Below are 12,654 nucleotides of genomic sequence, written 5' to 3' on the forward strand. Positions count from 1 at the left end.
GAGGCCTCTGCATTTGACCCATCCTGGCTTGTCCTTCCTGTGGGGGGGGGGGGGGGGGCAGCCAGGAGCAGTGGGCAGCATTCGTTCACACACCCGGGGACCTGGTACCAAGTGTCCATCGCTGGTCAGATGATGATGTGTGCATGTGGGAGATAACCCTGGGAGATAACCCGCTGGAGCAGGGTGCCAACAGTGCAACAGTGTCCCGAGCCTTCTTGCTGTGAGGCAGCAGTGCAATGCACTGCGCCACCGTGCCACATTAAAAACTCAACATCCCGCTAGATGACCCTCGGACACCACGCCTCTCAAGTCCAATCCCCCTCTGGCCTGGCCATCCCCACCTTGTTATGTGGTCATCTTTTTCCCTCGCCCCTCCATCAATAGGACTTCCTGGGTTTCCCACTGGGTTTTACCAGATGTCAAAGGCTAGGTTTTTCTTATAACCATATACAATGTGTTATTTGTTGGCCTACCATTTATTTCTTGTGTAACGATCATTTATTTTATTGTATTCCTTCCCGCTTTATTCTTAGTACACATTTACAGGCACCTATTGTTGTTGGATTGGTTTGAGGTTTTTCTTTGTACTGTTTTTGTCTTGTTTTTGTCTTGTTTTTAGCTTTTGGTTTGTGTTTTGAGGTTGGATTTATTTTGTTTTCTGTTGTGGTGTGTTTTATCCCATTCTCTTTCTTTTATGAAGATTTCCCATCTCCGAGGGGGGTGGGGGGGGGGTTGATGTACAATTATGCAATTTTTTGGGACTAATGATGGGTCATCATACTTACCCCCATTTCTGTTCGCTTTCCATGTAACCATATAGGGACATATTATTTAGTCTCATAGCCAGTGCAGTGTCTTACGTGCAGGTGCACACGATGTCCAAACATAACGATCTTTGTCAAACTTATCGCACAAAGCAATGTTCATTTTTTACACTATCCACAGTAACTGCACCTTTTTTTGGGGGTTGTAGCAAATGGCTATGATGGCAGAAACTGATCCCCTGCTTTTGTCTCTTCTCCCAGGAGATGACGGCCCTGATACTGCGACTTTGGACAAGGTGATCGACCAATGGCTGTGAGTTGGAGCATCAGTTATAAGCATGGTGCCCTCGGGTAAGATGTGGTTGCAGTTAAGATACAGTACCCACAAGAGCCCCACTGCAGTGCTAATCATTCCTCGACCATCCACCCTGTTGCATTTTCTCCTTGTTATGGGGACATCTTTTCCCCTTTCCCTTTTCATTTGGGTTTTCCTCACAAAGGCTTTTCCCAAACAAATTTTTGTGATGCCCACATACAACACCGACAATATTGTGATTTATTTTACGACATTTGCTTTACTACATTGACTCGTTTTTAAACTCTTACATACATTTGTGCTCATACACTGTGCAATACGCCATACCTGGAAGCATGTTTGTTTTATTTTTAGATGTGTTGATTTGTGGTTGCTATTTTGGTTTGTTTTTGGTTGCTGTTTTTGCGTTTGCGTACTGCATCTCAGTATGTGGATGGTCAAGTTCAAGAGATAATTTGCAATGAAATGTCATGACACCCGATGATTCCGCACAATAAGCTCTATAAGCTCTAAAAATACTAAAATGTGCGTAGACAACGCAAGATGCTCACGCAGGCAGCCGCAAGGGGAGGTGCCACAATTGCGATTCTAGGTTCTATAATTATATAATAAAATTAATTGTCTGTGTTGTATTAAATATACATTTAAATCCTCCTAAATGAAACTAACTTGACCTTACCTCCAGTACTTACCTTATTCGTTCCCTGCTAGGGGAGCACTGGCGATCGGATCTCACTTCCCTGCTCTCCATCCCCAAGAGGGAAGAAGTCTATTTTCTGAGCTCCGTTCAAACTTCTATCTCTTGGATCTCTCTCCCTCTCTCTCCCTCTCTCCCCCTCCTCTCTCTATCTGTCTCTTGAGGTCTGTAACTCTAACTTTTGGTTTCGATATTGTGCAGTACTTTTTAACTCACACTCTGTGCAGCCTTTCCAGTAGTTTTCCACTCATGTGAGTTCTAAAGTTAAGATAGAGTGGGCTCTTTTAGATCAAATCAGAATATCGAGACCAGTGTGCACCATTGCTCTGTACCTGTTCTAATAAATCTACATAAGTACTCTATGAACCCTTTACTGACTCTGTTCTTTCCTCATTCATATTGGCAGTAAATTACAGGCTGTCACTCTCCATGCGGTATTTTCTCGATCTATGTCCTTTTGACTATGACGTCCCACAACGTCTAACCCTTCTGCAATTTGTCCCAACAGTCCCTTAGTCCGTCATATACTATATCATTAATTAGAATAAATAATTTGGATCTGAATTTTCTTTGTCCTTTTCAGGAGGATTGCAGTCTCAGGCACGGCACCACCACAGCCATATAGATGGTCAAAAATCTATGCAGATATCATGAAATGGCTCTGCTCACCTTTGTCCAGAGTCTTGGTTGACTGCCCGGTCTGCGGATTGGTCAGCCGTCTGGAGACAGCACCACCTCCTGGCTGGTCCGCCAAATTATGGTTAATAAGTTTGGACTGGACGGCTGGACCGAGCAGACAAAGACAGTCATTAGAAAATAAGAATTTAGTAAGTACTGGTGCAAAAGTTTGAAGAACATGCACCAGGGTCTGTTCATGAAGAGAGCTGGGGTGAGCTGGTAATATAGTATCTGTGGCGTGACAGTTACTGGCAGATGTCACAAAGGGTGCAGTTACTGTAGATAGCGTAAAAGCAGAACATTGCTTTGTGACACAAGTTTGATGTTCAACAAACTAGGAGGTTATGGATCAATTATGTTTGGGAAATTCCGGGAAACAACATGTGCACCTGCACGTAAGCCTGGAATGTCCTTTTTGTGATGTCACACAAGCTGGCACTGGCTATAGGACTAAATACATTTGAACTACGATCTATTTTCTTATATCAAACATGTAAGTATAAATTATTACATTTCCTATCACAAGTATCAATTATTGTATTCTCCATCAGCAGTACTTTTCCATGAAGAATGGGAAAACATGACCTTATGTGGTTAGGTGGAAAGTATAGAACAGTTAGAATACAACAAAAGAAATGTGGGTGAGTGTGATTAGCTATCATCACAATACAATACAATATTAACATGATCAAGAGAGAATAAGAAGATAAAGTTTAACAAAGTAAAATGAGGAAGAGAAAGAAAAAAATAAAAATAAATGTGTGAACAAGTTGTATGTTGAAAATATTTGTTCATGTTTTTACTGCTTTTTGTGTCAAGAGATGTACAAATAGCAGTATTAATGCTCCATTCCCTCCAAAAACGATAAAAAAAAAACCCCAATGAGTTTAGGGATTTGGTTCTTGAATTTGCATTTATTTGGCCAGTATCAAGATTAGATTTGTAATAATAAACGCAGGCTGGTGAATACACACTGTTCCTTGCGATAGGTTCAAGATCGTATCTTTAAAGATAGTAAAATGTAAAAATATCAACATCATACAATGATAATGATAATAATAATCATCATCATCATCATAACCATAATAATCACAATAACCATAATCACACTATTTTAAATATAACAATCAAAATAAAACCAAATAAATCTCGAATTCCCCTCAGGCTTTTTCTTTCTTGAGTTTTTATGGCGGCCTTCAACGCTAATGTATTCGAACACAGTGGATGATATTGACTCGTTTTGAGCTCATTTTATGTGCTGCTCAGTTATTGGTGATATTTGTAAGTTATTGATGGATATTACAATGCCTTTTTGATTGTTACACTACTACTACTACAAATAATAATAATAATAATAATAATAATAATAATAATAATTACAAATATATATATATTGTAATATAAATAATAGCTTGATGGGGAAATAATACTGGAATATTTATTGTTGCCCGGCGACAAGCGTTACGCCGTTAGCGTAGGTTTTCCTGCCGTCGATCCTAAGCGAATACCATAGACCTACGCAACCCTTTCCAGGGATTCGGGAAGCCGCTGACTTAGAGGAGAGTGGCTGTTCGGCTCGAATGGCCGCGTCGCTAAGCGTCACAATAAGCTCCGTACCAGAAGACGCCGAGTCGTGTTCGATGGGAATCTGAGTTCCATCGATCGAGGGGCGGACGTGGCACGCAGCGGGCGCGAGGTTTGTGTTGTTATCTTGACGCCGTGTTCGCGCACACAAACACACGGTGATGCCGCGGGCCCGGGCCGAGCCCTCGGCCGGCGCGTTTCAGCGGTGTCTTGTTTATCCACGCCCGTGCTTGGGGGCTGGGCGCTGCGGCGCGGTTTGTTTTTGTTTTTTTTGTTGTTGTTGTTGTCGTTGTTTTTTAAACGTGCACCGTGTGTTCGGCTTGAGTTCGTTCGGTATGAGCAACGCACGCAATTTATTGCGCAAATCAAAACGGCTGCCATTTATTTTGATCTGTAGCCGAGAGGGGGCGGCGCTTCACGGGAGCCCCTGCAGGATGTGGATCTTATCGGGTGTGTTCTCTGCGGGATCCGAGTTCTGAAGACCGTATTGTTCCTTCGGAATTCCCCGTTATTCTTGTTATTATTAGTCTTCATTATTCCGGCCGCTTCTTCGGAGGTTTTTGCGCGGTTTCCTGTCGGATAGTGAACGATAGCGACGTTAAGTTTGGCACATGCGTAGATGTCTCGCCAGTGGTTCTCAAACATGAACGATCCAGACCGGCCTGGTGGCGGCGCTCTAATTTATAGTCAACATCGTAAAGTTTAAAAAAAAAAAGGCCACAACTCCCGAAAACTGTCCAAATGTCCTCTAGAATGGGACCAATTCGCTGGATTAATTATTCCGCCATTTTGAAATTTCTGAAAAAGTTGTTTTTTGGGACGGGGCATACAACAGGGGATCGCAGCGTCCATCTAGTCCATTAAAGATTCTTTATGCCACCAAAATCACCCGGTTTCAGTCATGGGGGATATATTTGACAGACCACAGCCCACCCGCGCCCTTTTATCCGTTGAAATACATTCAAAGGGCCAAAACCAGTAACATGCAGTTTTCCCCTTGCCAGAAAAGGATTGCAGCTCCTGTCCCGTGACTGAAAGGTTGTTTGGTGCGTATAGCCCACCCCGCAGGGTCAAATACATGCAATGGGCCAATGCAAGTCTTAAAAGGCAGTAGTGCACCTTTTTCACCAAGAAGGGATCGCAGCTCCTCCCTTGTAAAGGTTGTTTATGACTCAAAATAACTTGGTTTCATCCATGAGGGTCATATTTAACGGCTTGTCGCCCGCCCAGCGGACGGCAATCACTTTTTGGCACGACACGTGGACCCAGCTCCACGAAAGTACAACAAAACATTTATGATCGGATAAGCAATATGGCCGTCACTAACCATTAAACTTGACCACGGTTGTTGTCTGACACAACACATAATTCATTGGCCGTTAGTCCCATCTCAATGGAGATATTAGTTGAGGTATGGGAACCCATCTACCGAATGATGTAGAATCTTAACAGCAAGGGACAACATTTGTTTTAGTAAGGATTGGTGCATTGTTGTACAGACAACTAGCGCGAGCTCACTATACAAAATGTGACTCTATCCACAGGATAAATATTAAAAAGGCAGTGGCGGGTGCACTATGGTTGCTAGTATTGCCTGTGGGCACAAGTATAGATGGAATATTCTGTACAGGATCAATAGATATGAGTACATTAATACAGGCATTGGTAATAATGGATGAGGTCTAAAAATGATGATGTTATGACAAAATTGTCAAAAGCTTCAACGATTACAATTTGATTGTAAGATAAGATGACACTTTATTAATCCCCGGAGGGAAATACAGATGTTACAGCATCTTGTTTTATTTTTGCCAGGTACAAATACTAGGTATTCCTTCTGGTGAGGTTTGACGCGCTTCAGTACAGAACATCAGCATTAAAAAATGTAAAAGCTTTACAGTCGGGGGAAAAAAGAAGAATAACAATAACAAGACAATGAAATAGGATGAGAATAAAAAACGGACAGACAAAACAGAAATCGGCAGATATGCGATACTGTGCACAGGATCAAATATTGTTACATAGGTTAAAAATTATAAATTGTAAAATTAATTATTACTGTGTGCTAACTATCTTATTACAGTGTGTACAGTGTAACACCACCAGTGTTTTTGCATGTGCTTTATTTCACGAGGGGGGGGTTGACCAAGACAGTCAGTGGCTGGGCAGGGGGCCTGTTGGTGACCCCCGCTGCAGTCGATAACCTTCTCTGCAGAACGAGCAAAGCTGAAGTCCACAAACAGGATCCTGGTGTAGGTGCCAGGAGAGTCCAGGTGAGACCTGTTGGCTCTGTAAGCGAACTGCAGTGGGTCCAGCAGGGGCTTGGTGATGGACCTTGGATCTGTAGTCATTAAGACCTTAGCTTTTTGGGGACAGAGATGATGGTGGAGACTTTAAAGCAGGCTGGCACCCTGCAGGCCTTCAATGTGTTGATAAGAATGTCCGTGAACACCGGAGACAGTTGGTCTGCAGTGTTTTAGCATGGAGGGGAAGACAGCATCTGGCCCAGCTGCCCTGCGGGGGTTCTGCCGTGTGAAGAGCCTGCTAATGTCTCTCCTGTATAGGGAGAAGGTGCGATGGGGGTGCTCAGGCTGGATGATTGAGGAGAGTCTGTAGCCCCTTTTACACAGCCCATTCAAAGCGGTAATATTGCGCCATTATTCCACCCCGTCGTTCTATGTAAAAGGTACAAACACGTAATGGGGCCTCTGAGCCAGCAGCAGAAGCAAAAAGGGGGCTGAAAGCTGTCTGTGTAAAAGACACAGCCAGCAAGCCAGGACCGCTGTCAGCAGCTTGACAACTTCCTTACCTACAACGTTTATTCAAATAGATCACTTAAAAATAATTATAATTTAAATATTACATTTATTTAAAGTGTGATTCTGCTCAACTGATGTTATACGTCACACTAGAGGCCGACGCTGTTGTGCTACATGTCACGGCCCCATGATCATGGCATTATGCCGTAAAGTCAGCGTCTATCTAAAATTACTCACGGTGGCGGCATTATGCTGACATTGTTTGTTCGGTGTAAAAGAGCAAGCCGTGTCAGAGATGGATCTTCTTTCTGGCAGTATTGCGGGGTCTTTCTATAAAAGCAGCTTGTGACAGAGCCCTTGGGGAAAGGGGGGCGGGTGAAGATGCTGGGGCTGATGGGCAGGGGAATGGGGAGATGGGGTCCTAACTGTCCCTGGGTCTTCGAAATTGACAGTAAAACTCATTCAGTTTTACTGCAAGATGAAAGTCATTCAGGGCATGGGAAGGTTTGGGTTTGTAGTTGGTGATCTGCTTCAGCCCTTCCCAAACTGAAACAGTCGCTGGCTGAGAACTGCTGTTCTAACTTCTCAGAATACAGCCATTTGGCTTCCCTCAACACCTTGCCAATTGTGTATTTTGACACTTTAACCCCATCCCTGTCGCCACACTTAAATGCCTACTCCTTTATCAGACAAAGCCATCTGAGTATGGCTGTAAACCAGGGCATGTTGTTCTTATAACTCATCCTGGTGCCTGTTGGAACACAGCTGTCCTCGCAGAAGCCAATATATGACGTCACAGCCTCTGTTTATTCTTCCCGACTGTGGGTGGCGGTTCTGAACATCTCCCAGTCTGTGCATTACATGCACTCGTGTAGATCCTCCACTGCTTGCTGCTCGACACAGTTTGACTTTCTGCCTGTTTAGGGGATCAGGTGGACCAATACGTGGTTGGAGTTTCGCTAGCACGCCTCGGGGAACAGTGGGAGACATGTTGGTGACGGTGGTGTGGCAGTGATCGAGTGTGTTCTCCTCTATGGTTGGACAGTTAATAAATTGGTTGTATTTCCTGAGTTTGTGTCTTAAATTCCCTTTTGTAAAGTCCCTGAGGGTGTTAAACCGGGAGTCCGGGTGCTTCACCTCCACATCCAGTATCTTGTCGGCGAGTAGCCGCTGCGGTGGAATGTAAACACTGACCAGAATATGGGATGAACATGTCCGCAAAATCACTGCGCCAGCCATCACTCACGTAGAAACCGATCCTCCACCTTTTAGTTTTGTGCATTAGCTTTTTGTCGCGGTCGGATCAGTAAAGTTGGAAGCCTGGCAGCTGCAGACAAGAGTCCGGAATAGTTCCACACACCCACGACTCGGTGAAACACAAAACCGAAGATGGAGAAAAGTCTCTGATTCTTCACCATCAGCAGCAGCTTGTCCATCTTGTTACACAGTGAGCGCACGTTGGAGAGGAATATCGCCGGCACCGGCTTGCATACTCCCCTGCGCCTGAAGCACACCAGTGTTCCCGAGCGCTTCCCTCCAGTGTCTCACCGCCTAGCCAAGGTCCACAGCACCTTCCACCACAATGTCTCATAATTCCACCGAAGGAGCGAGAAAGGTTGCGAATGAATTCAGAGGAGTAGATTCCCCGATGTTAAGGATCTCTTCTCTCGTGAAGACAATCCGTGTGCGGTCGCAAAAAACAAACACAAAAAAGACTCAAACAGCGCGCACCAATTCACTATGGCTGCTATTTGCGGCGCCATCTTATTGCTATTGTATAATGTGGTTAGAGATCAGGCAATACTAATACAAATATGAAACTAATGTGTTTTCTGGTTCCTGAATCAGGTAATATAATCAAGAGGTGTAAATGGCACAGGGGGTCAAGGAAATGAACGGCAAATGCAAGCTAGATTAATTTGAGACAGAGTAATAACAGGATGGACAGAGTGACGTGCTGATATTCAACATGATCAAAGTTGCAACAAACAAAACTACTAAAATGTGGAGTGGGCACGCCCGCGTCTCATGTCTTCCATGTCAAATCCTGTGAAGGTAATTCCTACCGAACCCTTGTTCTGAACTAATTTTTTTTTTATTATTATTGTCCACAGGAAGAAGACGAAGACGTTGATCACCTGAGGCTTGATTTGACATCTTTGGATGATTTATTTTTTCGCCCCATGAGGAGCAACAGGTCAGAATTTAACTCTGATCAAGTCAAACCTCAGAAGATGGTGCCATCTTTGAACGGTGACAGTAATGAGTTGGGTTTGGATCTACTCAAAACTACGTCCAAAGTGTTGTATTGTGATAAATACAGATTTGTTTCTGCCAAGTCCACAATGCTGAAGAAACACCTGCAGGATCATATGGCAACCCACTTTTACTGTTTCTACTGTAACCACGTCTCATACAGTGAGACAGAGTTACAGGCTCACCTGCAGCAGCACACCAGAAAGTATCCATTCAACTGCCAATACTGTGGACAAGGGTATTTAAGGGGAGAGCACCTTTTAAAGCATGTTCAGCGTTTGCATGGTAAAGACATTGCTCCAGGACTCAGTAAGGCCGAGGTCAGACCGTCTGGCCCAGTTTCTGGAGTGCACAGGACTAAAGCATCCTCACTGAGGCCAACTGTCAAGGTCACAATACCTCCTTCTATAACAACTTCGGCAACTATGGACAAAGAAGAGCGAAGACGGAAAAGAAAACCAGTAGACACAAATGTGCATGGTGTCCCCAAAGTTGTCACAGAGCAAATTGTCTCTTTAAATGAACCCATTCAGCATAATAGGGCCCTAACAGTGCCACTTCCAGAGGAAGTAAGTATCCCTGCTGGCTGCTTGGTTGAATTTATCGAGGTGAAAACTGTTAATGGGACAAAGGAGCTAAAGCTGAGACTCGTCTCTCAACAAGAAAATGATTCTGTATTAGATGATAGTAGGGGAACAATCTCACAAAACATCACACTGGGAAACCCCTTATCATCCACTTTTAACAACTGCAATCCTTTGAAATCAGGGACTATGGGCAAGTGCAGTGTTAATGTTAAGAAATGTGCGACCAAGAACATGAATGTTGAACTCTTACCAACCAACGGTGCTAAAAGCATCCCAAGTGTCACGCCGCAAGAAACTATGAACCAGAATGGTGAATGTCCCTCCGATAATCCTGCCAAGGTTCCCAGAATCATTGTTTATCCAATAAATGAGGGAATAGCTGGAATAAAACCACTGCCGGGGAACGCTTTGAGCCCAAATGCAGGAGGCCCTACCGTTGTCCCCACCAAGATGACAAGCTCTGTACATCAAGAAGCATCGGTATCAAAGAGAAGCTCACACAGGAAAAAAAAGAGTTCTGTCATAGAATGTTGTGGAATTCCTGCAGAGCTTCAGGTAACTGTGAAAGATGAACCCAGAGACAACAGCGGGAAAAACAGTGTTATCCAAGATATAAAGGAAGAGCCCGTGAAACCTGTCTCACTCGACCAGAAACGAATCAGCCCAAAATCTCCCTCCCTCGCCTTGAGTGTTTCCGCAACTGCCTGTAAGCAAGCAATGTCTCAGCATTCAACATTCTCCGACTGCCTGGAAGAGGCCCCTGTAGATCCATCTTATGTCCAATACACTATGTCCAATACTGAGTGTAAGGCTCAGATAAATCTGCTGTCAACAACGCAACCTGATGTGAAAGAATGTTCCCTCTCAGAATCAAACTCCTCCTTTTGGACCCAGTCGGTGACATCCACTGAGCCATCCGAGCACGATACGCCTGAGCCTGAGCGTTTTCCTGTCATTTCCTCTGTTTTTTCCTTAAGCCAACAACCGGACGATGTCACAAGTTCCATTCAGCCCTTAGTAAAGGCCCTACGTGGAATAGTAATGAGTAAAAACATCCAATCTGTAAAAGCATCTCCAGATCACACCAAAACAACCAGTTTGGTCACGATGAAGCAAGAGATGCCAAATCCAGGAAACTGTGCCGAGGTGGTTGAGAAGGATGTTGGCAGCAAACAATGTATTACCCAAGAAACGTGCGAGATATGGAAAATATTAGGTGGCGAGAAATGTCAATACACCCAGACAGAAACTGAGAAGAGTTTTGACGTCAAGGAAGAAGCCAAGGTGGTTCCAAATGACAGGAACGCACAAAGTACACGTCCTTCCCCCGATTATAAACCTTTAGTCGCTCAAGAAGAAGTCATCTCTAACAATGCAACCGAAGTGGATTCATCTGCGGGTATTCAAGGTCAAATGCCACAATCTGCAATCAAGGCGGAAGTCCCCTCAAAATTCCTGACAGTCTCGTTGAAAAGGATACACGAGGATTCGTGGAAGCAAAGCCCAAAAAGGCGAAATCTGTCCAAACCTAAGACTCTGTCCCCGATTGGGAATACGTGGGATGATACGGTTCTGCGCCCTGTGCCACTCAAAATGGATCAGCCAGTGATCCGTCCGAGCCCAAACCAACCCGTGGTGGTGCTCAATCATCCAAACCCCACAGTGGCCAAAAGAACACAAGACAACAGTGTTGGAGACGCCGCTAAGGTGGAGCCCAAGTGCGACATCTTGAAGATGAGACTGAGCAAGGTCGTGGGCCAGAAATATGAGGTGATTGGATGCACTGTAGGCTTGTTTTCCTGAATATGATAAAAAAAATAATAAAACAATGTAGTGCTCATGAAAGTGGATATGGTTTAAATTACTAAAACAATGGGGAGATGCTGATTTAAAAAAACAAAACAAAATACTGCGGGGGGTTTTTTTGTTATAAATTTTACCGTATGAAGATGAGATATAAATGTTTATCCCATTTCTTCTGTGTCTGTGTGTATATATACTAATTTCCAGTGCAATGTCTTACCTTAAATGATGGAATGTGTTAATTTAGCGGCTATAAAAAACAGATTTTAACTTAATTCCAGAAATGAACAATTAAACCGAAAGGTCAGTTATTGCATATGCGGCACTGCGCAAGTCTGTACACTTTATGAAAGTGCTGATTTCTTATACTTTATGTCTCAAGTCCCTTCATCCCTGATGCAGAGACTTAAATTCAATGTTTTCATGACCATTAATGTGTTGGCAGTTGTATGACCCGTGGGGTCTTGCAGTGTATTTAAAGTTCAGTTGTGTAAATTCAAAATTATATGTTGATCAGTGGGAAAATATAAGTTCCTCTTCATGCTGAGAATAACTTCCAGTTTGCGCGTCTCTTACATTGTCCAACAAAACCTTTTAATAGCAGTGTCTTTGCTTGAATATGATGCTATTAAACAATCGATCATGATTCATTTCGTACCCTTAGCTTGTCTGTGGGGATAAACACTTTGGTTATTGTATATAAAACCATTTTTACATGCATTTTCCTGCAATATAGGCCTATGTTGTTTCTTTTTGAGCTGTTCTGATGCTGCCAAATATCCGTTGCTGCCGCAGAGTTGTCCATCTTTGTTTGAAAAGTGCATTTAGACAGTGATTCATAATCTGCTCTAAATGTTTATTGTTGACTAATCCTAAAGTCCTATTCCTGTTTAATAGATGCAGAAGTCAACATTGTAAATGACTAATTTCCAGTGTTCATTGTGTTGCATGTTTTATATTAATATGTGTAACTGTTCATTTTTTATTTCCTTTTTATTATTAAAACAAGGTAAAATATCAACTTTTTCATGTGTAAGCTCTGGTCCAACTTGCGTCATTTGTTGATTCCATTAAAAACATTGTAGCTGTGCCGTACTAAATTCTGTCTGATCGCGAAGGCGTATTACAGCGTGCGTGGTTCTCATTCGGACATGGGGGAGTAAGATCTGAGAGCCACCATGAAGCAGAGGCGCACAATTTATGGGGGGAG

General features: G+C 43.4%; 1 protein-coding gene across 1 annotated transcript; it reads left to right on the forward strand.

Moving 5' to 3' along the window:
• Positions 1 to 4,024: 4,024 nt before the first annotated feature.
• On the forward strand, positions 4,025 to 12,469 carry znf518b (zinc finger protein 518B). Its single transcript, XM_080007879.1, has 2 exons — positions 4,025 to 4,151; positions 8,913 to 12,469. Exon 2 carries the CDS (start codon positions 8,982 to 8,984, stop codon positions 11,442 to 11,444), a length of 2,463 nt encoding a protein of 820 aa, XP_079864005.1. The 5' UTR covers positions 4,025 to 4,151; positions 8,913 to 8,981; the 3' UTR covers positions 11,445 to 12,469.
• The last annotated feature ends 185 nt before the right edge of the window (positions 12,470 to 12,654 follow it).

Source organism: Zeus faber (genome assembly GCF_960531495.2).
Source record: "Zeus faber genome assembly, chromosome: 10".
NCBI lineage: Eukaryota > Metazoa > Chordata > Actinopteri > Zeiformes > Zeidae > Zeus > Zeus faber.

What these genes read in the sequence shown, in the direction of transcription:
- znf518b (XM_080007879.1), top strand. Translation starts at nt 8,982, where the DNA reads ATGAGGAGCAACAGGTCAGAATTTAACTCTGATCAAGTCAAACCTCAG.